The 27,393-nt window shown below is 36.3% G+C and overlaps 1 protein-coding gene across 1 annotated transcript in view; it reads right to left on the bottom strand.

The window, feature by feature from the left end:
• Positions 1–24,743, bottom strand: part of LOC128663366 (ammonium transporter Rh type C-like) — a 243,097-nt gene extending 218,354 nt beyond the window's left edge. Inside the window, exon 1 of the mRNA XM_053717668.1 lies at positions 24,434–24,743. Coding sequence (XP_053573643.1) covers positions 24,434–24,620 — 187 coding nt within the window. The 5' untranslated portion in view covers positions 24,621–24,743. The remainder of the gene's footprint in view (positions 1–24,433) is intronic.
• Positions 24,744–27,393: the final 2,650 nt, after the last annotated feature.

Here is a 27,393-nt window from a genome sequence, read left to right as displayed (position 1 = left end):
ATAAAATAAATGTGGCCATCATTTCTTTATTGTTGGATGAATGTATCCATCAACCAGCATGCACAAACAAGGTTCATCAACAAATATTGGCTTCCATAAAAACCAACATTCTTGCATTCAAAATATAGCTTGACAATTAAAACATATAATGAATATGTGTAATTTCTAAAGATTTGTCATGTCATGCTCTATCTGAATCAGTCCATTAAATATTTAGGTTCAGTGTCCCTTTAATTGGATATCACTACATATACCAAACACCACTACTTGGATCCAAAATTTTATGTCCAAATGTGGATACATTATCTCTTGTCTAACCCAGTGGGAATGTAATTTCTTCTGGTTGCTATGTTTACACAGCTTGTCCTCAATGCCAAAATGTTTAAGGATAGGTGTGCCTACCACAGTCTAAATTGAATTTTTAAATTGCTGATGTAAGTACAATGTAAATCCTTTAACAAGATTTGATACACTCAAGCTGTATAAGTGGATCATCTAAAACCAATTAAAGGGTTCAACATGTTTGAGTAACATGAGCCTTTAATGATTTCTGTCTGTCTGAATAACCTAATTCATGTGTAAAGAATATATGAAAAATAATTGATGTAAATAATTATTTGTCTTTATGATGACAATGTATGTATTAAAATCTTTTATTCTGTTGTGTAATTATCCTTAATATTAATTTTTATTTTATTTTAGGCTGTGACTCAGCATGGCTCATGCTAGAAGGGATAGCAAGAGTAGAGCAGGCCGTGTTGAGGAACGCAGCTGTCCTGAGAGGGATGAACGACACCATGCAGGCCCAGCTCCGGGTTCAGGACTTGACTCTGCGTGAAATTATGCAATTACGTTCAAGGCCTGAATCTGGAGCTGGACATGCACAGGACAATGAAGAGGATGACCAGTAAGTGGAGGATCTGGATATGCTCCATGGTGGCAGATAATAATCCTCCGTCCACATGTTGAATTTGTATTTATATTGTTGCCCTTTGGCCTTTTTATCAGTTTTTTGTTGTGCCTGTTGCACTCTTTTACCTTGTCATGTGTCTCCAATGAGGCTATGCTGGCCCTTGGCAACTCTCTTCATGGACTGTGATGCACTGTGTTACCTTGTCATGTGTCTCCAATGAGGCTATGCTGGCCCTTGGCAACTCTCTTCATGGACTGTGATGCACTGTGTTACCTTGTCATGTGTCTCCAATGAGGCTATGCTGGCCCTTGGCAACTCTCTTCATGGACTGTGATGCACTGTGTTACCTTGCCATGTGTCTCCAATGGGGCTATGCTGGCCCTTGGCAACTCTCTTCATGGACTGTGATGCACTGTGTTACCTTGTCATGTGTCTCCAATGGGGCTATGCTGGCCCTTGGCAACTCTCTTCATGGACTGTGATGCACTGTGTTACCTTGTCATGTGTCTCCAATGGGGCTATGCTGGCCCTTGGCAACTCTCTTCATGGACTGTGATGCACTGTGTTACCTTGTCATGTGTCTCCAATGAGGCTATGCTGGCCCTTGGCAACTCTCTTCATGGACTGTGATGCACTGTGTTACCTTGTCATGTGTCTCCAATGAGGCTATGCTGGCCCTTGGCAACTCTCTTCATGGACTGTGATGCACTGTGTTACCTTGCCATGTGTCTCCAATGGGGCTATGCTGGCCCTTGGCAACTCTCTTCATGGACTGTGATGCACTGTGTTACCTTGCCATGTGTCTCCAATGGGGCTATGCTGGCCCTTGGCAACTCTCTTCATGGACTGTGATGCACTGTGTTACCTTGTCATGTGTCTCCAATGAGGCTATGCTGGCCCTTGGCAACTCTCTTCATGGACTGTGATGCACTGTGTTACCTTGTCATGTGTCTCCAATGAGGCTATGCTGGCCCTTGGCAACTCTCTTCATGGACTGTGATGCACTGTGTTACCTTGCCATGTGTCTCCAATGGGGCTATGCTGGCCCTTGGCAACTCTCTTCATGGACTGTGATGCACTGTGTTACCTTGCCATGTGTCTCCAATGGGGCTATGCTGGCCCTTGGCAACTCTCTTCATGGACTGTGATGCACTGTGTTACCTTGTCATATGGCTCATATATTCCTTATTTTTAAAAGATTATTTATAAACGTTGTGTATGTTTTCTTACATACTAATAAAATAAATTTTATTTCACAAATCTTTGTCCTCATTCTTCCTGTTATTTTTTGCAAGCTCTAGTTTATGTTGTTTATCCTTAAAGGGACCTAACAAATCTATTTGTTATAATGAAATCATATATGTAAGACAATAGTAAATGACTTTAAGATTAACATCTCCAATGTAATCTTATTATTTGTGTTTATATTATTTTCTCTTAGCTCTATCATTGCCTGATTATGATTAGCAGAGTAATTTCTTTATATATGTATATATATTTTTGTATTTGTGTATATATGTATATTTAAATGTTCATATCCATGTGTGTATTTATAAACTCTGCATGAATTGATGCACCTTTACAAAATGATCTGAGTATTGATACAATGATATAATCCCTGTAAAGTGTTCATTTTATTTAAATAGTATTGACTATGTGTATGCTCTTTTTAAAAACAAAATAATGTCCCTTTAAGTGATGTTGATCACTATTGTAAATGAATGTATTTCCATTTGTAAAGCGTTTTTGTCCTTTTTACAAGAACAAGGACATATAATTTTATTAATAAACAATCTTATTGTAATGTTGACAGCACCTGTATTTCATTTTCAAATCTATATTATTGTCAAAGTGTAACCAAATCAATCTCTGTGTGTAATACAAATAATGTAGATGATGAATATTAGTTAACTAATATGTTAACAAAATACATCTCCTCCCATATATGGCTATAGGTAGGCTGACCATAATTAAACTTGAATAAATGACACGTTTAATCAATACATGTATAACTATTGTTATTCAACAACAATCCAAACATATCTTAAAACATCAATGGCATATGTATTTCTCATGTGTATCTTTTAAATGTTAAAGATATACACCATAGCTATAGTTCAAGGGACAGTCAAGTCCGAAAAGATGATTCATGATTTGGTGACATTCCTAGATAGCAATCTACACACATACTAGTTCATAAAATATAAATACGTTTCTTAATGATATGCCAAGATGTCACTGAGTCCTTGTATTGTCTGCGGTTTTTCAGCGATCTCGGATGCGCCATTTTGCTTAAGACGTCACCTGCCAGGCTGTCCAATGATTCCTTGTATTGACTGACGTTCTTACGTGATCAGGAATATGCCTTTTATTGGATTGCGTTTTGACGCGATCAAGGATGCGCCTTTTTTTTTTGGGCGTTCTTACGTGATCAATAATGTGCCTTTCATTGGATGGCGTTCTTACGTGATCAAGGAAGCGCCATGTTAAGACGGCACATGTAAAGTTAAAAAAACGTGTGATTGGATTGCGTAGTCCCGCAATATTTGTGCACGTTAAAAACGTTTGTGACTGCATGCAATTTTAAAAAGCTTGCGAATATGTATTATTTGCATCATGTTACATTGTTGACCCGTAGCTGATAAAGACCAACACATTCTCTTTTGCTGGATGTCTGGTTGAATCAACGAACGAAAGCAAAATGTTTTCATGCATAGGATATTTCTAGGCAAGTGCAAATCTCTACAGTCCATGTTTAATATGTTTGTCAACAATGTTCCTTTTTCTTAAAAATTAATGTTGTGTTTAATGTTGAACATATCTAATTAATAAATATGCGCTATTGTGTTTGAATAAAGTAATCAATATGCATTTATCATATGCTAAATATATGATGCCGACTTCTTCTAAATGTAATTTCGTTGTATATTTTATGAAAGGTTCATTAGACACTCACATTATAAATAAAAATATTTGATTTTGTCTATAGTTAGATAGTCCATTGTTTAACCAATAGGTTTATTTTGTCTTGTGTTGTAAGAAAATGTAAGTTATTTTCTTACTCCTCGCAAAGCCAATGAGTTTCATGTGAGTACCATCTCCAGCTTTGTCCAGTTTGTGTAAAGGTTCTTTTCATATGTTAATGATGGGGTATTGTGTTTTACGGTTGTAATGGTGGTTCATCTATATTTAAAATATAGCTAACCCTATTTTATTTGCAAGTGTTTGAAGCTTTTTAATATTGCTATCAGTATATGTTAATCTTGTTGTTTGTAGTAGTGTCTATTACATACAGTTATGTAAAAAATATAGGATACTGTCCCTTGAATGCAAATGTTGTTTTTTTGTATCATGTATGAGATCCACATAGTTTAATCTTCAAATATATTTTTGTTAGCATATTTCACCCCCCCACTCCTAAAAGGAATTTAAACCATATTCATTGTTAAAATAAAAATAGTTACAATAAAATATTAACACAATAATGTCTCTTAAAGAAAATAGACTTTATTTAACACGTCAATATAAATGTGATTTTCAAATTTTTTTTTGGAAAAAGTACATGTATATATAGCAACAAGCTTAAAATGTGTTAGCATATGTAATGTTGTTAAAGGGACAGTTTCGAAAAAATTTTTTTTTACATTATTCGAAAAGTAAATTCTGTAATAACAAGGATATCAAATGTTTCTCAACAATTGAACATTTGTCTGGGTTTATTTAAATTTGCTATCTAAACCTATGAGGTTGGTGTGCTCATTTCTTAAATCTTGAAGAGTGCTTGTAATCATTATACAATTTGAGCACTAGAGGGCATTTGGATAGCATTTGTATATGTAAAACCTTGTGCTCATACAGCATATTATTGACCATGTATTGATCATTGATATCTAAAATGTTGTTATGTCAGAACAACAAATAAGTGGTCATTTTTCATAGTCATAGATACAAGGGTAAGCACATAAGTCACACATGTATTTCTCCATGTTTTGTTGTTTCAAACTTTATAATGCGTAATACAGTGTTTTCTTTGTAATCAATAATTTTCTGACTGTCCCTTTAAGCTGTGTTATTGGCATTCAAACAGTAATATGCCATCATGGATAATTGTTATGGTAATTTAGTTAGCGATTCGGGAAACAGTTTGGACATCACATCACAGAAACCAATCAATATCATGAACAAGGATAGGTATGTGATGATGTGGTTTTCACACACTTATAACCCACACTCTGCAAAGAATCTTCCTCCATGGACCCGGTCCCATAGAAGTCGATTATATACAGAGTGTGGTCCACAAGTGTATGAAAACCACATCATCACATACCTATCCATTACCCAAAAAAAATAATTTAAGATGGAAAAAAATACTTACTTCCTCTTCCTTCCCCTCTTCCCACGGGGCTGAGGCTCTGGGAGAGGCAACTGCCGACTCCGAAGAGTCCTCCTTGGAGCTGTTGTGGGAGGAGTGGAAGGAAGAGTACTGGGACGACCAAGGTGAGGAGTAGATGGCTGAGGAGGAGGAGGAGAAGATGGATGAGGAGGAGAAGATGGCTGAGGAGGAGGAGGAGTAGATGGCTGAGGAGGAGGAGGAGTAGATGGCTGAGGAGGAGGATGATGAGATGGGCCGGCAGGAGGAGATGGCCCAGCAGCAAGAGGCCCAGCAACAAGAGGCCCAGCAACAGGAGGTAGACCAGCATGCGCCTCCCGGAAAAATGTGAACATTTCCTGATGAAGATTGAACATTCTTGTTTGTCCTTCTTGTATTGTATTCAGTATACTGATTATTTCAGTTTGGCCTTGAATTATTTGATTCTGCCCATCAAGTATTCTGCGCCGTCCTTCTATGTTTTCTATCCGGGAGGTACGCATCTGGTCTATGTACTCCAGTAGAACCCGCACCTCCGCTATTTCTTCTTGTTGTGCCTGTTGAACCCGTGCACGGCGGGGTGCCCGTGCACGGCGGAGTGCGGGTCTTTGAGGGACCTCGGGTTCCGCGGGTTCAGCGGGATCCTCCTGTGCTTCCGGGGCCTCTTGATCATCTCCCGTGCGCTGTTCGTCACGGGGGGCCTCTTCCCTCCGAAGTGGGAATTCCTCACCACCACTCTCATCCCGGGGAGATGCAGGAGGCTGTGCTGCCTCGTCCCCAGACTCTGTATATTAAAAAAAAAAGAAAAAAAGAAATGTATATATTAGCATATTTGCAAATAAAGTTTTAAATGACTTAGCTTACGATACAATTACAAATGCAGAATCATTAATCCACTTTGAAATCTAACAAACAATCAATTCTATTTCCGCTTTTTCTAAACAGTGTTTGTGATATCTGGTCAATGTGAATGTTTTTGCGTTTGTTTTCAGTCTGTTTAAATGCACACCTAACCTATAGCCTAGATACTGATGTAACCGCTAAGTAATAGAATGCGTGTAAACAGCGTAATAGCATTAATCTGATCCTTAACACATGAAACCCAATGTTTTATCTTTCATGATTTATAAGCATACATTTAGTATAAACTTTCGAATGTACTTTTGTTATCTAATTAGCTTCATTCTCTGGATATTCTTTGATGAAAAGCATATCTAAATATGTTTATAAGATTCTGATTGTTAGCTGAATATAGCTGCCTCCTGTGATTGTTTCACCGTGTGCATGGCTATTTCTTCATTAAAATATATCTCAAGAATGATTCAAATTATGTAATATAAGTACATTTGAATGTTTTGTCAAATTGTATTCGCTACCTCAATCATGAAAGTAAATGTTTGCGTATAGTGTCCATTGAAATACATTCGTATGTGAAATTATTGTTCAATGAGCTTACCGTCAGATGAGAGTGGCAGGTTCCCGGTATCGATTCCTCCGATACCGACTACTTCCACCTCGGAGATGCTGGGCCGCAACATTTCCTCCCATCTGCAGTACTCCATTTCAAGGGCAGGGCCGCCACCGGTCCCTGCAGCATGTCGGGCCTCCAGGCTTAACTTTTTTTTAAGTTCAAGTTTACAGTCCCGGTACCGATGTTTGATGGAATCCATATCCCGGTTCCGGCCACCCACTGCATTGACTGCATTCCGAATCTCGTTCCAGAGCCTCCTCCTGTCAGTCGGGGTAGTCTTCTGGTGCTGCAGCATCCTATACCTGGCCATATAGGCCTCTACGAGGGCCTCCTTCTCCTCCATCGTAAACCTCGCCTCCCTAGTCGCCTTGGCCTTCCCCTGTGACGATGCCCTCTGTTTCCCGGACTGTGAAGCCCTACTCTGACCGCCACTGGGCCCAGCCACTTGGTCATCTTGAACCAAGTGGCTGGGTCCACCCACCGCTTCCACCCCCGCTTCCTGCCCCCCTTCCTGCCCCCCTTCCTGCCCTGTTCCTCTCCCCCTCCCTCTACTCCCCCCTCTACCTGTCCCCTGCCTGGCCTCCATCTCCTCCCTAAACTAAACCCCAAATAATCAAAAAAAAGTGAGTGTGATGAAATGAAAGGGGGTCAAAATAAAGAACTAAAAAGACAAAAAAGGTGCTTAAAGTGTGAGGGATGTAAAAAAAAAAGAGGGTAAGGAGTATTTAAATAAACGAAAAGAATAAGACTAAAAGGAGGATATGTAAACTAAATGTAACTAGGGGATGGGTATGGGATGGGTATGGGGTATGGGATAAGAGTAAATGGGATGAAAGGGAATGGGACTACAAGGAATGGGGTATGGAGTGTAGTATGAGGGGGTAGGGGGTATGGAGTGTATGTAGTGTTATTGATAAGTGTATGTATGTATTGAATGTGTTTGCGTGTAAATGTGTTAAGTGTACAGATAAATCACTCGCTCGCTAACTAACACTACTTCTAATTCTCAATAACAAACACTCCCACTAACGCTCACTAACTACCACTAACTGACGCTCACACTAACAACTATCACTAATAACTCCCACTAACTCACTCACGCTCCCACTAACAGACTCTCTCCCACTCCCGCTAACTCCCACTAACTCACTCACTCTCTCACGCTAACACTACCAACTGACTATCTCACGCTAACACTACCAACTGACTCTCTCACGCTAACACTACCAACTGACTATCTCACGCTAACACACTCTCAAAAATTCGCAAAATCTCTATTCTTAAATCTCCAAAGACCCACCAGCAACACAGTCAAAGAAGCCCTGCTTGTGTGGTGCTTATATACCCTGTGTAAATGTTTAATGATGTCCCAATTTCCATTGTAATTAGTGTTCAGGTGTGCTTTATTAGCAATTAATATTATTGCAATGTGTATTAGGTGTGTTAATTTGCGCATGCTCATTTTGAGTTGGTATTTGTGGAATGTGTAGAATGCGATGATGTCATAGTGGTCGTTTTCTCTAACATTGTCCAATAGTATTCTTTTTAAATGTGAATTTGCGATGGTGTGTTCTTCGTGAAGTGTTGTATATGTATGTTTTTCATAATATATAATGATATTGAATGCTATTTTTTTTTTAGTGTATGTATATATTTTTTATTCCTTGTTGTTATTGTGCGATTTTCCGCATCTTAAAGTATATGCGTATTCCCCGTATAAATAGTATTAAAACTTCCCCCGCTTGTGAATGTGTAATGCTTGTGTGCTTTGTTGATTGATTGATGTTGTGACATTTGCGGCGTGTTATTGTTGTGCATGATGTGGTATGCGTCATATGACCGAGCTGTGCGTATTCTCGCGAGATCGAGTGTTAGGTAAAAAAAGCTATTTTTTGCCTTTCCCATTGATCTCTATGGGAGACTGTCTAACGCGGGCAGGATTACGCGTGTGACATACACGCGTTAGGAGCATCGTTAGATGGTCTTATATTAACTCTAAATACCGGAGTCAAACAATGACGTGCGTTAGACATAAAACACGCGTGGCGTTAACAGCCCATCTACCGCCGAACTCTAAATCTAGCCGTATGTTATTTGAGAATACATTAGTAAGGAAATAAATTTAAATTTTTTGGCACAAATTTAATGAGACTAAATTTAAACTATGTTGGTTGAAGGGGCATGAAAGTCAAAATAAAAGAGCACTCTATTTTAAATGGCCGATTTATCATTGTCTGTCTAACATGATACGCTGTAGCGTATCATGTACGACAGACACGCTGTAGCGTATCATGTCCGACAGACATTGCTGATTGCCGACAGCATATGCTGTCGGCATTTAACATTGCACAAGCAGTTCTGGTGAACTGTTGTGCAATGCCGCCCCTGCAGATTTGCGGCCAAACGGTTGCTAGCAGGGGTAGTCATAAACACGATCGTATAGGATCGGGCGGATTGCAGATCGCAGCCTTAGAGGTGACAGACCAGTTATGGAGCAGCAGTCTTAAGACCGCTACTTCCTAACTGGTGTATCCGGCGACCCGAAACAGGGACATCAGGGCCCATTCGGCCCTTAATAAATCAGCCCCTAACAGTCTTTTCAACTTAATTCCATTTTCAAATTTACTTAATTCTCTTTGTATCATTTGTTGAAAAGCATACTTAGGTAAGCACAACTTGGAGCTAGCTGGTGATTGATGGCTACACATATTAGTTTCTTGCCCTTGGCTAAAGGTGTGTTTAGCTAGGTCCCAGTAGTGCTGTAGTATACTGGTCTGGAGCTGACTTTAAACATTTGTTTAACCCTTTTGTAAGGGTTAAACACATAGTTATATGCAAGCAACAGTGCAATTATTAAATGTTCTAACGGAGCATAACAAAACATTTACTTTTTGACACTTTTATGTCCCTTTAAAAAAATGTAAGCACATATTCATATTCTAATATATTGCAAATGGTTATTCTCAGCTTCTACACTAGAAACTTAGGAAACAAGATTTTTTATTATTAATATTAGTTTCTCAAGGATCCTCACAGGCATGTTGAGGTAGCTAATTTTTCAAGTGTGCTCTAATGAATCTAGCCCACTGTTGGAGAGGATGTAATTTCAGCTATAATTATAATTTGTATAATATTTATATCAATATAAATATATTGACCCAATGGGGGATATCTATCAAGCCAACAACCGCAAATACGCTGGAATTCTGCAGCGTAATTGTTGCGAGCTTGATCCGACCTAGTTATCAAATCCTACAGACCGGCAAAAGTTGAAATCTGTGACGTAACATACCATCCGCCGTTCTCAATCCGACAAAGATCGATGCTTACGTCATTACAGATGTTCCGATTACAAATACATCTATAAGTGTGTGTATGTGTGCATGTAAATGTGTGTCCTATATGAGTGTGTGTGTGCATATGTATGTCAGTGTAAGGGTTATGATTAAACTAATTTCAACTTAATGTGAACAATTTTTTTTTTTTTATTATAGAACATTTTTAAATTTAATGTGTAATTTTAATATGTTTTGTAACTCAGGCTACAAGAACATCAGATTATTGTAGTTGTTATTTTTTTATGTCTTGTGTGTTTTTTTAATATGTAATCATTCATCTAGTTGTTCCCACAGTTAATTATTCTCATAATTAGTTTTGCTGTGAATTACAAATCATTCATGTTAAGCACCATAGATATCTTTAGTAATGTGAAATCAAATCTTTATGGCTTGTAATTAGTATTGTTCAGACTTGGCAGGTGTCGGTGTATGCAATTCAGACTGCACTTTACCAAAGGTTATCTGAAATATAATACTAATTCACCAGTACAGAATGCTGAAGGGCAGGAAATACATCTGGTAATACTTAGATTTGTATCAAATATAATATTGTCAAGGAAATATCAAAGACAACGAGTTTTGCGTTACGGTTTTAATGCTGAAAAAATGGCCATTTCAGCATAAAAACTGTAATGCAGCCATTCGGAGTCTTGTCGGTATAGCTATACCACCAAGCATTTTAGCCTGTAACGCAAAGCCAATCCCGCACTCAAAAAAATGACTTTTTGCGTAGGATTTCCATAGCGCTGGTATTACAGGTTGTGTGGTGAGGCTAAAATGCTTGCGTTCCAGCCTATATCGATGCGATCTGTTCCGCTATCTGAGACCAGTAGTTATGAGTTTTGCTCAACAAAACTGTTACAAAGTACACTAACACCCATAAACTACCTATTAACCACTATTCCGTTGCCCTCCCGCATTGCAAACACTATAATAAAGTTATTAACCCCTATTCCGCCGCTCCCCAACACCGTCACCACTAAATAAAGTTATTAACCCCTAAACCTCTGGCCTCCCACATCACCGCCACTAAATAAACCTATTAACCCCTAAACCGCCAGCCCCCCACATTGCAAAAAACTAAATTAAACTATTAACCCCTAAACCTAACAACCCCCTAACTTTAAATTAAAATTAGAATATCCCTATTTTAAAATAAATAAAAACTTACCTGTGAAATAAAAAAACTAGGTTTAAACTAACAATTAACAACTATTATACTAAAATTAAAAAACTACCAATTAAATAAACTAAATTACACATTAAAAAAACCTAACACTACTAAAAAACCTTAAAACTAAAATTACAAAAAATTAAAAAAATACTAAATTACAAGAAATAACAAACGAAATTATCCAAAATAAAAACAATTACACCTAATCTATTAGCCCTATAAAATTAAAAAGCCCCCCAAAATAAAAAAAAAAACTCTAGCCTACAATAAACTACCAATAGCCCTTAAAAAGACCTTTTGTAGGGCATTGCCCTAAAAACATCAGCTATTTTACCTGAAAAAAACAAAGACCCCCAACAGTAAAATCTAACACCCAACCAAACCCCGAAATAAAAAACCTAACTCTAAGAAAAACATCAGCTACCCATTGCCCTGAAAAGGTCATTTGTATTCCCTCTGAGGAAGCGATTTTTGTGAAACGCGTGTCAGGGGTCCTCTTGGAGAAACTTTGTCTCTCCATTTTTTAATTTGCTAATCCATGTTGAATATTAGTTAATTGTTGAACTCTCTTTATAATAAGCTCTGGAGCAAATATTTGTTAAAGTAAAGGTAACAGTAATATTAGCCCTCGGATTGTAAGGGCATAACTTATATTGGCTTTGCTGCTGGAGATTCTTGATATTCGAACATATTGAATCTGAATTCAAACATTTTAATGAGAATTTGACTCATCACGTTTTCTAAATAAAGCTTATAGTATGAATGATTTAAATTTATAATTTAAGTATCCCTTTTTGACCATTAAGGGCAGAGTCCTTGAATGTATACACAGAAGAGAGCAAACTATATACAATTATATACCCTATTATAATTAATTTGTTAGTTGTTGTCCTCTGCTCTCTATCTGTGGCAGTTAATACTAAATCAGATATATTAAGATTTATCTAAATTTATTTTTAAAAATATATTGGTTTCCTATTGACCTATACTCTGTCCTCCCCCACCCCTCATTGTACTTTAATAAATCTCTATGGGCCAGATTACAAGTGGAGCACTAAATATTGCTCACAGACGGCATCAGAATCTTGCACAGCAAAGGAGGTAAGTAGCACAGCGATAGGCATCATTTTAAAATATGAATGTATATGATTATATACATACAGTATATATTTATGTGTTAATATGTTTATATACACATATTAACACATAAATATATATATTTATATAAGTATATACATACATATTTACTTGGAACCCAAACTTCCCATAGACTGGGTGCTCGCTGGTGATTGTGAGCTACACACATATGCTTCTTGTTACAAATGTGTTCAGCTAGATCCCAGTATTGCATTGCTGCCCTGAAGCAGACTTTAACTATGTGTTTAAACCATTTGCAGGGGTTAAACACATAATTATATACAAGCAGTAATGGCCCTATATGCCTTTATGCAGCAGCTGATTGATTATTCCCTGGTCATATTGTGATAATTTAGAAGCCATTTCTTAAACAAACAGATATTCAAGGAATTACATACCAGTTTGTACCTTCTCTGTCCTATAAATAGGCTGGGTGTAGCCATAATGTGTTTTTATTTACCACATATAAATATTATGAAATGCGTAAGAAAATGTGAGTGTAAATTACATTTCTCAATAAATCTGACAAGACATGATGTTGTGATTTGGATAAAGAAGGTATGGGACACAATGTTTAAAACATAATTCTTTCTAATTCATTGATACCAATGGAAACACTGAAATGTTTAATTAAATGATTTAAAAAGGACTATTGGAAAATCACAACTTTGCATGCTCTACATCTTTAAAAAGATGATTAAAATGAATATGTCGGTGGCAAAATGAAAGAATGGGCATTCTCATGTACTGCACCTCATTTTAAAAATGGTGGCTCACTGACATTAATAAAGTAAGTCAGGAAGGCGCTTATATTTAAATATAAAGAGCAAAATTCCTGGGGGAGGGATTTATTTTTTTCTGTTGCTCCCCATATGGATTTCCCATGTATTCACTTACAATCCAACCAACAAACAAATCAATAAATGTGCACTGTCAGAGGCAGATAGAACCAGCATATGCAATGTGTCTCTATAGATCAGTGTTTCTCAACTCCAGCCCTCAGGACCCTTACTCAGGCCAGAGTTTCATTATATCTTAACTAGAGCACAGGTGAAATAATCATCTGAAGGGTGAGAGCAGATTAGTAACCATGGTAACTGGTCAGCTGATTATTTCACCTGTGCTCTAGTTAAAGGGACATAATACTCATATGCTAAATCACTTGAAACTGATGCAGTATAAAGGCTGTGACACACTGCAAGCAGAGCGACGCGCAGCATGTACATGCGGCTGTGTGCGCTCAGTGTGTCATGCCTTTTCATCTCTGAGCACTCTGCTGCGTCAGGTCGCGTAGCTAAGCGCTCAGAGATGAAATATTTGAACTTCAGAAGCGATGCGACGCGGAGCAAAGCAGCTGCTTAGCCTCGCGCTGCATCGCTTGCAGTGTGTCACAGCCTTAACTGTAAAAAGCTGACAGGAAAATATCACCTGAGCATCTCTATGTAAAAAAGGAAGATATTTTACCTCACAATCTCCTCAGCTCAGCAGAGTAAGTTCTGTGTAAAAAGTTATACTCAGCTGCTGCCCAGCTGCAGGTAAAAAAAAATGAAGAAATGAACAAGTAGTGATGTCGCAAATAGTTCGCCGGCGAATAGTTCCCGGCGAACATAGCTTGTTCGCATTCGCCGCAGCAGGCGAACATATGCGATGTTCGATCTGCCCCCTATTCGTCATCATTGAGTAAACTTTGACCCTGTACCTCACAGTCAGAAGACACATTCCAGCCAATCAGCAGCAGACCCTCCCTCCCAGACCCTCCTACCTCCTGGACAGCATCCATTTTAGATTAATTTGGAAGCTGCATTCTTAGTGAGAGGAGAGACAGTGTAGCTGCTGCTGATTTAGGGAAATTGATAGCTAGGCTAGTGTATTCAGTTTCCACTACAGTCCTGAAGGACTCATCTGATCTCTGCTGTAAGGACAGAACCCCAAAAAGCCCTTTTTAGGGCTAGAACATCAGTCTGCTTTTTTTTTTTTTACCTGTGTAATCTAATTGCAGTTGCCTGCCTGCCAGCGTGTGTGTCAGGCTCACAGCGTATACTGTGCCCACTTGCCCAGTGCCACCACTCATATCTGGTGTAACAGTAGTGTACAAAAAATAACACTTTTTTGACTGTGTTAAATAATAGCAGTCAGTTTCCTTCACACGTGTGCATTTCAGGGCCTGCCTGCCAGCGCACAGTGTCACCCCAGTGCAACTCATATCTGGTGTAACAGTAGTGTACATTTAAAAAAAAAAAACACTTTTTTGACTGTGTTAAATAATAGCAGTCAGTTTCCTTCACACGTGTGCGTTTCAGTGTCTGCCTGCCAGGGCACAGTGTCACCTTAGACCTTGAAGCCCACCTTAGACCTTGAAGCCCACCTCTTTCAGATTGCATTTTAACATTTTTTTACCACTAGAGGGTGTTAGTTCACGTATTTCATATAGATAACACTGTGCTCGTGCACGAGAAGTTATCTGGGAGCAGGCACTGATTGGCTAGACTGCAAGTCTGTCAAAAGAACTGAAAAAAGGGGCAGTTTGCAGAGGCTTAGATACAAGATAATCACAGAGGTTAAAAGTGTATTATTATAAATGTGTTAGATATGCAAAACTGGGAAATGGGTAATAAAGGGATTATCTATCTTTTAAAACAATAAAAATTCTGGTGTAGACTGTCCCTTTAAACGGGGAGTTTGGTCTGTCACTGTGAAGGGGGCGTAACCCTTACACTACCTGATCGATACAACATCATACCTGATGTTTTAAAGCATGTTATTCCAAACAATTTAGCAATGTTAGGTGATTTATACCCTTTATGGATAAAAACCAGACTCTGCATCAACTATGTAATTTTCCATGGGAGTTTTGCCATGGATCCCCCTCCGGCATGCCACAGTCCAGGTGTTAGTCCCCTTGAAACAACTTTTCCATCACTATTGTGGCCAGAAAGAGATCCCCTGCCTATTGAAGTCTATAGCGGTTCGCCCGGTTCGCCCTTTCGTGAACATTTGCGGAAGTTTGCGTCCGCCGTTTTCGAACGCAAAATTTTAGGTTCGCGACATCACTAAACAGCAGCCAATCAGCATCAACATGTGATCTGTGATCTCATGAGATTTCATAGTAAACTTCCTTAAACTGAATAGGGAAATAAGATGAGTGTGCACAAATGCTCGCTCCTTTCGCTTTCCCGGGACCGACATACTTTAGAAGTCCTTTACAATGGGATGTGGCTACTGAGGAATTTTTGAGGTAAAATATCTTTCTTTTTTACATAGAAATGTTCAGGTGATATTTTCCTGTCAGCTTTTTACAGCTATCCTGCATCACTTTCAAGTGTTTTAACATTTGGGTATTATGGCCCTTTAAGATATAATGAATATCTGGCTTGTTAAGAGTCCTGAGGACTGGAGTTGAGAAACACTGCTATAGATTCAATTAGTAGCAATAAAAGGGATCAACTGGAAATAATAAAGTGCCACTGTGAAGTCTATCTGCTGCAGGTCTATTGAATACAATAAAACGTCAATAAAGGGACAGTCAAGTCAAAATTAAACTTGCAAAATTCAGCTTGCATGATTCAGATAGGGCATGCAATTTGAAACAATTTTCCACTTTACTTTTATCATCAAATTTGCTTTGTTCTCTTTGTATTCATTATTGAAAGCTAAACCTAGATAGGCTCATAAACTGATTTCTAAGCCATTGAAGGTTGCCTCTTATCTCAGTGCATTTTGACAGTTTTTCACAGTTAGACAGTGCTAGTTCATGTGTGTCATATAGGTTACATTGTGTTCACTCCTGTGGAGTTATTTATGAATCAGCACTGCTTGGCTAAAATGCATGTCTGTCAAAAAAACTGAGATAAGGGGCAGTCTGCAGAGGCTTAGATACAAAGCAATCACAGAGGTAAAAAGTGTATTAAAGTGCCAGTAAACCTAGAAAATAATGTTATATAATTCTGCACATTGTGCAGAATTATATAACATTATTTTAGTGCTAGCTTTATGTAACCTAATATTGCTGGGCATTTTTTATTAAAAAAGAGGATTTTTCAGACCCGCCCTCTGTGCTCTACTGAGCGGGTCTGGTTTTCCCTCAGAGCGCATCTGGCCAGCTGTCTAGTCACAGCCCGGCCCGACCGCGCCATTACACTCAATGTAGCTCGCTCCTGCTCTGTCTGACAGTGGGAGCGAGCTACATTGAGTGTAAAGGCGCGGTCGGGCCGGGCTGTGACCAGACAGCTGGCCAGATGGGCTCTTAGGGAAAACCAGACCCGCTCAGTAGAGCACAGAGGGCGGGTCTGAAAAACCCTCTTTTTTTAATAAAAAATGCCCGGCAATATTAGGTTACATAAAGTTAGCACTAAAATAATGTTATATAATTCTGCACTATGTGCAGAATTATATAAAAAAAAATTCTAGGTTTACTGACCCTTTAATATAACAGTGTTGGTTATGCAAAACTGGGGAATGGCTAATAAACAGATTATATAGACCTAGATTTGGAGTTTGGCGTTAGCCGTGAAAACCAGCGTTAGAGGCTCCTAACGTTGGTTTTAGGCTACCGCCGGTATTTGGAGTCACTCAAAATAGGGTCTAACGCTCACTTTTCATCCGCGACTTTTCCATACCGCAGATCCCCTTACGTCAATTGCGTATCCTATCTTTTCAATGGGATCTTTCTAACTCCGGTATTTAGAGTCGTTTCTGAAGTGAAATCAGCCAATCAGAATCAAGTTCAATCCGATTGGCTGATCCAATCAGCCAATCAGATTGAGCTCGCATTCTATTGGCTGTTCCGATCAGCCAATAGAATGCGAGCTCAATCTGATTGGCTGATTACCTGGTGAGGTGAAGACAAGGCAGGATGATCTTCAGGGGCTTAGTGTTAGGTTTATTTAAGGGGGGTTTGGGTTAGATTAGGGGTATGTGGGTGGTGGGTTGTAATGTTGGGGGGGGTATTGTATGTTTTTTTTTACAGGAAAAAGAGCTGAACTTCTTGGGGCATGCCCCGCAAAGGGCCCTGTTCAGGGCTGGTAAGGTAAAAGAGCTTTGAACTTTAGTAATTTAGAATAGGGTAGGGCATTTTTTTATTTTGGGGGTCTTTGTTATTTTATTAGGGGGCTTAGAGTAGGTGTAATTAGTTTAAAATTGTTGTAATATTTTTCTTATGTTTGTAAATATTTTTTTATTTTTTGTAACTTAGTTCTTTTTTATTTTTTGTACTTTAGCTAGTTTATTTAATTGTATTTATTTGTAGGAATTGTATTTAATTAATTTATTGATAGTGTAGTGTTAGGTTAATTGTAGGTAATTGTAGGTAGTTTATTTAATTAATTTATTTATAGTGTAGTGTTAGGTTTAATTGTAACTTAGGTTAGGATTTATTTTACAGGTAAATTTGTAATTATTTTAACTATTTTAGCTATTAAATAGTTCTTAACTATTTAATAGCTATTGTACCTGGTTAAAATAAATACAAAGTTGCCTGTAAAATAAATATTAATCCTAAAATAGCTATAATATAATTATAATTTATATTGTAGCTATATTAGGATTTATTTTACAGGTAAGTATTTAGCGTTAAATAGGAATAATTTATTTAATAAGAGATAATTAATTTCGTTAGATGTAAATTATATTTAACTTAGGGGGGTGTTAGGGTTAGGGTTAGACTTAGCTTTAGGGGTTAATACATTTATTAGAATAGCGGTGAGCTCCAGTCGGCAGATTAGGGGTTAATAAAATTGAAGTTAGGTGTCGGCGATGTTAGGGAGGGCAGATTAGGGGTTAATACTATTTATTATAGGGTTAGTGAGGCGGATTAGGGGTTAATAACTTTATTATAGTAGCGCTCAGGTCCGGTCGGCAGATTAGGGGTTAATAAGTGTAGGCAGGTGGAGGCGACATTGTGGGGGGCAGATTAGGGGTTAATAAATATAATATAGGGGTCGGCGGTGTTAGGGGCAGCAGATTAGGGGTACATAGGGATAATGTAAGTAGCTGCGGTTTACGGAGCGGCAGATTAGGGGTTAATAATAATATGCAGGGGTCAGCGATAGCGGGGGCGGCAGATTAGGGGTTAATAAGTGTAAGGTTAGGGGTGTTTAGACTCGGGGTACATGTTAGAGTGTTAAGTGCAGACGTAGGAAGGGTTACCGCATAGCAAACAATGGGGCTGCGTTAGGAGCTGAACGCGGCTTTTTTGCAGGTGTTTGGGGTTTTTTCAGCTCAAACAGCTCCATTGTTTCCTATGGGAGAATCGTGCACGAGCACGTTTTTGAGGCTGGCCGCTTGCGTAAGCAACTCTGGTATCGAGAGTTGAAGCTGCGTTAAATATGCTCTCCTTTTTTGGAGCCTAACGCAGCCATTCTGTGGACTCTCAATACCAGAGTTATTTTTATGGTGCGGCCAGAAAAAAGCCGGCGTTAGTTTTTCGGGTTGTTACCGACAAAACTCCAAATCTAGCTGATAGTTTTTTAAACAATAACATTTTTGGTGTACACTGTCCCATTAGAGAGATCTATCCAATTATGGGCCAGATTACAAGTGGTGCACTAACAGCTAAGCGCAAGCGAAAAAGGGGTTTATCGTGGGTGTTTGCGCGCATCGGATGTAGTGCTCGTACGCACAATTGACATTTACGCGAATTGGGATAGCGTGTCCTAATAGCTCTGGTTAACTGTTTCACAAAACAAAAAAGTCTCACAAAACACATCAAAAATACATATAACAGTACAGTTACACTCATAATAACACTATTTAATAAAAAAATAAAAAAACTGCACAAAAAGTTATAAGGGCTCAATAGGTCTCAGGTGTTAGAAAAAAAAGCAGGCAAAGGGCTTTAACATTGAGATGCATACATATACATGTCTAAATATATATATATATATATATATATATATATATATATATATATGTTTATATGTGTGAACATATGTATTTATGTATCTATATGTGTATATATGTATTTGCAATATTCATATTTAATAAAGTGTTATACTGTGCATTTACTGTAAATTTTTCACATTCCAATGTTCTGCACATAGCAGAATATGTTCTATGTATTTTTAAATATATATTCCTTTCCTATATATAGTTGTATATATCTATACCTATATATAATCAGCTATATGTACAGGTATAGATATTTATTGTACCACAATACTATCAGATATATGTATAAATATGTATTTATGAATAAATAGAGCATATTCTTCTATGTAAAAAACATTGGAATGTGAAATATTCATATTTTCATGTTGGGTTAGCACACTTGAGAATATGAGATCAGGTTTGCTTGCACGTATGGTGTTAGTTTTTTTTCCACTTTTTTGATCCATTGACTTCTATGGGGGAATTCTATGGTTTCAACTATACCTTATTGTCTACCCATACATTATGATTGCAGAACTGACATTACCTAACTATTCAAACATTTAATAAAAAGACAGAGCCAGATGGAGCAGTATTTAACAATCCCGATCAGGTTCTAGCGCCGCTCGAAGTAAGCTGTCTGCATGCGTCGGGTAGCGCTCATATTACAAATTGAAAGTAAAAAACCTGGGGCCCGATCCGATATGCAGCGTCGTCCACAAATGCCGGTGACGCTGAATTTTGTGCTGGTTTGGTATCCTATATACGGCGTAACCTAGAAGTTACGCTCGTATATTTCTGCCGTCGCCCATAGTTTTTTGGGCCATAGGCAGGTATACCAAACCAGCGCAGTTTGGTATCCAATATACAGCGTAAGGACTTACGTGGCGAAAATGGAGAAATCTTACTCCATTTTCACCTTGCCACAAAAAGCAGCCATAGTAAGCCTTATGCTGTCTATTGGAGCCCCGTAACTCCCTAAACTAGCTACAAAATAAACCTAACACCTAACGCATGCGCAATGTCTATCTACCTGTCAACCGCGATCTGCTAAATAAAACCTAACACCTAACGCATACGCAGTGTCTATCTACCTGTCAACCGCGATCCCCCGCTGCAATCCCTAATAAAGTTATTAACCCCTAAACCGCTGCTCCCGGACCCGCCGCCACCTACAATAAAAGTATAACCCCCTAATGTGAGCTCCTACCCCGCCGCCAACTACATTAAACTACCCCCTAAAGTGAGCCCCTTACACCGCCGCCATCTATTTTAAAATTATTAACCCCTAATTTAATTTAGTTAGGTAATGTCAGTTCTGCAATCAAAATGTATGGGTAGACAATAAGGTATAGTTGAAACTTTAACAAAAGATAGATAGTTATAAAGAAAGATAGATAGATAGATAGATAGATAGATAGATAGATAGATGATAGATAGTCATAGATGATATATAGATAGACAGACAGACAGAGAGAGGCTGATAGAAGATAGCTAGATGATAGCTAGATAGATAGTGCTCACGTTAACACGCGCTACTTCCACTGCACACAAAAGCCGCAATAAACTCCTTTCCAACAGTTAGAGCGCCACTCATAACCTAGCCCAAAATTGTTAAATTTAAAAATTACATAAAATTATATGAAATTATTAATGACAAGTCACATTGACATTATTGGTAAAAAAAAAAAAAACAACTGAATTTAAAAAAACATTATTGCATCAATGAGCTGTCTTGTATTACTGTTGCTTTGGACTGAAAAAGACCCTAAAAGGGTTGAAACGCATTGACAAAACTATCTGCTGTGTGTTATCTAGTGAGTAGCCCCATAGAAGTAAACGGAAGCTGCACTGTATTTACATATTATACAATATGCACTTTATGTTCTATTTCAGACTGTCATTTTTTTAAATTTGGTATTTGGAGTCTGCGTGATGATTTTATCCAATATTCAGGAACTTTGTGAAAGTGCACTGAGAAGATTTGGAAACACAACAGGGGGATTATTTGGAGATTACAGACATTATGTATTCATAGTAAAGACTGTGTATTTTTTATTCTAAATGTATTTTATGATTTTATATATAATTTCTTTATGTGATAATTTTGCTTATGTGACTAATTTTGTTTATTGATTAGACTTGTGCACAAGTCAATTTTGATTAAAGAAACCAATTATCAACCAAGATATCATGTGATGATTTCACACAAACATTCCAGTGCTTTGGTTACTGTCACATATATCAGAATTGTACTGAGCAAAGAATCATCTTCTTTGGTAGAAAAAATGTCAAAAAAAAGATTAAAGCTCATTCACTAAGGGTAATCATATGAGGGCAGACCAGATGTGCTGATTTCCTTATTTTAGGGGGGATCTATTGAAATCACAATTTAAATCTCTAGTCAGAAAGACCAATTTAAATCAATATAAATCATGGTTTTAATTTTTAGAATAATAACTTTTCAGATTATTTTTCCTGTTATATCAGACCATTACAGTTGTGGTTGTATATCATTAGATATGCATAGATAGATCAATGAAATTAATAAAATTATTGGGAAGTGAACTATCTCTAGTGTAATAGGTTAATCTTCATATTTGATCAACTTTTCAACTGTACATTATAGGAAGGAGAAAATTAATTTAATAACAATTTAGTCTTATTTAACTAAAATAACATATTTCACATTTGCCCCCTCCTCACACTTAGGTCCTTGTGCAAATCTATTCCACTCCAAAAAATCTTCTATTCATTGAGCTTCTTGAAACTTAGTATGGGCGGATTCTGTATTAATAGATTTGCAGGGGAGCAGTGGCATTAAAAGAACAGTAAAGTAAAAATAAATTTTTCGTGATTCAGAAGAAACATGCAATTTTTAACAATTTTCCAGTTTAATTATATTGTTGAAAAAGCATGCATAGGTAGGCTCAGAAGCAATGCACTACTGTGAGCTAGCTGCTTGTCTCACCTAATGTGTTCAGCTAGGCCCAGTGAAGCATTGCTCTCCTTTAACAAAGGATACCAAGATAATGAAGCAATTTTTATAATAGAAGTTAATCTGAAACCTAAAAATGATATGCTCTATCTGAAACCCAAAATATTTATTTTATGATTATGTCCCTGTAAGGTCTATTTCTCAACTCTGTATGTTTATTTTATAACATTGTTGTTGTGAAAGAGTGATATGTTATTTCTGCAGACACAAAATCACAGTTTTGAGAACTACAAAACCAATAATGCGCTAGAAGTAAGCTTTTTGCGCACGTTGTGTTGCACTCTTATCATGAGTTGAAAGTAAACTGTTTTCGCTAACCTGACGAGTGCAAAAAGCCAAAGTTAGAATATCGTGTGCGCTTTCACGTATTCCCTCACAGAAGTCAATGGAGAAAAAAAAGTGGAAAAATTACCTAACACATAATTCTCGGGCAAACCTGATCGCATTTTCTTAAGTGCAATATGTTCTATTTATTCATAAATACATATTTCTACATATATCTGATGGTATTTTGATTCAATAAATATCTATAGCTACAGTATATATATATATATATATATATATATATATGTAGGAACATCTATTTAAAAATACTTATAACATATTTCCCTATGTGAAGTACATTGGAATGTGAAATATTTACAGTGAACACATAAATATGCTTTTTCATGTATATATATATATGTATATATATATATATATATATATATATATATATATATATATATATATATACAGGTATCCCTCAGGTTACGCCGGGGGTTAGGTTCCAGAAGGAATGGTTGTAAATTGAAACCGTTGTAAATTGAAACCCAGTTTATAATGTAAGTCAATGGGAAGTGAGGGAGATAGGTTCCAGGCCCCTCTCAAAATTGTCATAAGTAACACCTAATACATTATTTTTAAAGCTTTGAAATGAAGACTTTAAATGCTAAACAGCATTATAAACCTAATAAAATAATCACACAACACAGAATATATAATTAAACTAAGTTAAATTAACAAAAACATTTGCTAAACAGCATTATAAACCTAATAAAATAATCAAACAACACAGACTTCACTTGCATTTTTCTGCGAACAGTTCTTTCTATGCATTCCAATCTAGACTAATTTATAGACAGAAATATCTTGTTCCTTTGAAATCTGCCCGATAGCTCAGGTCTGGTTAAACTGATTAATTTCAGCTTGCTTGGCTTTGCTGCAACACAAGCAGACAGCTCTACCTACTGGCTTTTTTAATAAATGCACTGCTTCTCAATGCTTTTCAATAGCAGTCACATGACTGGAAATAAGGTTGTTATTCTGAAACGGTGTAAATTGAACTGTTGTAAAGCGAGGGCCACCTGTATATATATATATATATATATATATATATATATATACACACTTACTTCCAAAAGACAACATTCCTATTGGTATTGTTAGTTAAAGAATTGCAGATACAGATTGCAATCAATGTGTTTGTGCTACTATATTAACCACTCTCCTTCAGCACATCAGTAATATTACATAATGCAGAATAATTCTTGAGAACCTATAGCTCTTGAAAAAACACTTAAATTGTGCTTGTAAAAAACATTTTTTTTTATGGGGAGCTTTGCACATCGTAAAATATTTGAAGAAAAATGTGACCCAGCTGTTGTGAACAATTAACAACAGGTATTCCATGTCATTATTATCATGTACACTTATATGTGATATGTTTGTTATTTGCATGTCTTAACTGGCTATTTTTACACTTAAATATTATGGCTAAAGTATTTCTTTTTGTAACATACATGTATAATGCCTGGAGGGATCATTTTTCATCTCATAAAGAGTACATCCCTTCATATGTTTTTATTTTTTAAATATATGGAACTATTCTTTGTATCTCAAAGCACAAACAAATGTACTTCACTCAATTTTTCCCTGAATTTTGTACAGTACACATCATAGTGTAGTGTAAAATCATCAGTAGTTAATGTTTCTATATTGTGAGCTATATAGTGTACAATATTATATTACACATACTGTATAAATATTTTGTAACAAGTTGCAGAATAAGACAGAGGTGCTGATTTTGGAAAATGGAAAAAAAATGTGAGAAAGTTTCAAAAAAGAGGAAATTTAAATAATGTTGGTGAATATTATTCTTTTTATAAAAGGAGATATATATATACTTACTTGGATACCGATAATAAAAGTCATTTTCAATGTTGCTCGAAATGTTTTCAGCTTTTCTATATTCTTCCCAATGGGGATCTGAATCATGGTTATAACGTACGAATACTCCAAACAAGATTATCATGGCGATTTCCCAAATAAAGCAAATTAATGGTAGTTTTAATCTCATGTACGTATTTTTCATCATCTTGGATATTTTGTTATTTTTTCGTTAACCAATGAAAGATTCAGTTCTGCAGAAGGAATAGAATATCTTTGCTCTGTTTCATGTATGTATATAAGTAAGGCTTCCCAAGCTAATATAAAGGGAATATGTGCTTTCATTCTATATAGCTGAATTTTAGGGGAGTGACTATAAGTGTTTTTTATAATCTAAAAGTCACACACCTCTCTCATACAAAGAGGAGGAGATGCAGAACACACCAGTTATAGTGTTTGTATAGTATGTGACTTGACCTACAGTTCAAGTACACACACAAGTTTAGAACTATATTGACATCAATAGCAAACAGGGTTAAGCGATTTCATTTATACACTTATAGATATATTACCTATATTTTTTGAGAACTAGATAGTAGTGGTAATTTAATTTTGTTCTAAAAAGTTGAATGTTTTAGAGAAATGTTTGCAACCAAGCTGCCAAAAAAGACCATTCTATATTGTGTCATTTTCTGCTCCATATACTATAAATAAAGTATTGTCTCAGTTTACAGAAGGACATGAAACATATAAGTTAAAGGGGAATTGTTTTTTTAATTTATCAGCAATAGTGCACTACATTACAGGAGATCTGCAAACAAAATAAATGTTTTAAAAACAATCAAACACATTAATTTTGTAGGCAAAGTTCACATTGTTCTGCTTGCCAGAGACACACTCCTTAAAAAGATTCCTGAGTATGCTTATCTTACCTGCTTTGTACAGTAAGGAACAAATATAAATGATCTCCTACACTGATCCAGCATTCATATAGCTGGATCAGAATTCTGAATCCTGCAAGAAGCACTCTTTGAGTGCAATATAAAAAAAAAAACAACATAATTTTATAATACAACTAGGTAAAATAATTAATGAAAATACAATACAAAGATTTTTTTTTTACAAGTATTAATAAACATTTTGATGGGGTATTAAATTTTGAGTTTAATGTCTATTTAACTGGTTCAATATTGTCTTAAAAAGTAAATATCTCATAAGATCTGTTGCACAACTGTGTTGTTTGAGGCAGTTGTGAAAAAACACATAATGCAGCGGCGACTGTACCACTTACATTATTATAATTCTCAAGTTCAGGTCTGTCACAGAAATAGAACTGATGATAAAAAATCTACTATTTCTCACAACATCTATCCTTGAATAATGTGTCCTTAAGGGCACATTACATACTGTAGGTCATAGCATTTTATTTTTATATCATTGTGTTAAAAAATAATTCCTGGCCTGTCATATACAAAGAAATCACAAGTGTTTTATTTTATTTTCAAAAGTAGGACATTGGACAAGGGTGTGCAAATGCAAAAAATTATGGTAATTACTAAAGTAATATATTACAATATTTAACAAAGTTATAACCAAGAAGAAATAAAAAAAATGCTTAATAAATACAGCAGTTATGTACTATACAATGGTAGCTTAGATGGTTTAACTGATAAATTCATCTTTCCTTTAGTTTCTTGGCAATATCTCTGATGTTACATGTTTTTATAGATTCCTCTTTGATACCTTTTTTATCCTTTAGATATATATATTTTTTTTTTTTCTGAATAGGACGATTGGTTTCATCCCCTGTTACCAAGGCCAATGGTAAAGGCTTTGCAGCATTTCATACTCATATGCAGCTCTTCTGAACTAGATAGCCTTAGTAAAGCTCTCCACTTGAGAACATTTATAAATGTTAAAAGCAGAGTATTATGGACTAGTGAAAAATCCCATATAGCTCATACTACCTTCCTTTAAACATAAACTATCATTATGAAGCAGGTTTCTAGTACAACACGTATATTAAATTGGTTGCAAATAGCTCCTTTACTCCTATTTAAGCATTTGAAATAGCTGATTCAGTCTGTGGTATAGCCACCTATACTGAAATTTTTGATACTGGAGTATATGCTATTGAAAAGCCTAAATAAACACAGCCAGCAGAAGAAGTTACACTCTCAGTGGGCTGCAGGATAGTTAAGTAATACAATGATAATGTTCCATTGTTCTCTCTATGTATTGAGCTTTGGAGTTCCATACAAATATAAGATAAGAAAGCAAGTGTGTATACACAAAGTTATAACATAATGAGATATATGCTATTACCTGAAGCTCAATCCATTGTAATAGGCTGTGGTTTCCAAACAGAAAACCAGCTACTTCATATACACAAATACATCTGAAAATGCAATTTCTCAAATATTTTATACTCTGCAGTTGGTAGAACAAGTAATTTAAAATACATTAATGGGAAAACAATTTTACAGTGTACTGTCACATTTACTACATTCCTTGATAAGAAGGTGAGAATACTACAGTGCAGTTAATTACATTATGAATTGTAAATTGAATTAATTTACTGAGTTCAATAAATTAATCAATGTAATGCTGCTGTCTTTTCAATTTGCTTTTCATGTTGTATTTTATTATAAATATATATATATATATATATATATATACACATATACAGTATATCCCCTTAAGGGCCGAGCATTTCAGACTGAAACTTCCCCAAAAGACCAGAGCCTTTTTACCATCACTACATTTAAACAGAAATATAGCCTTGTTTTTTTTTATTTTACCTATCAAAACTATATATATTTTGTTTAGTAGACATTTAGAAGACCCATTTTGGTATATTTCATGCCACCATTTCTCTGCTAAATGCGATCAAAAAAACTAATTGTTAACTTTTTAACAAACTTTAAGTTTCTCACTGAAATTATTTACAAACAGCTTGTGCAATCATGGCACAAATGGTT

Source organism: Bombina bombina, chromosome 6 (genome assembly GCF_027579735.1).
Source record: "Bombina bombina isolate aBomBom1 chromosome 6, aBomBom1.pri, whole genome shotgun sequence".
Taxonomy (NCBI): domain Eukaryota; kingdom Metazoa; phylum Chordata; class Amphibia; order Anura; family Bombinatoridae; genus Bombina; species Bombina bombina.
This window is presented reverse-complemented; position numbering and strand designations above follow the sequence as displayed.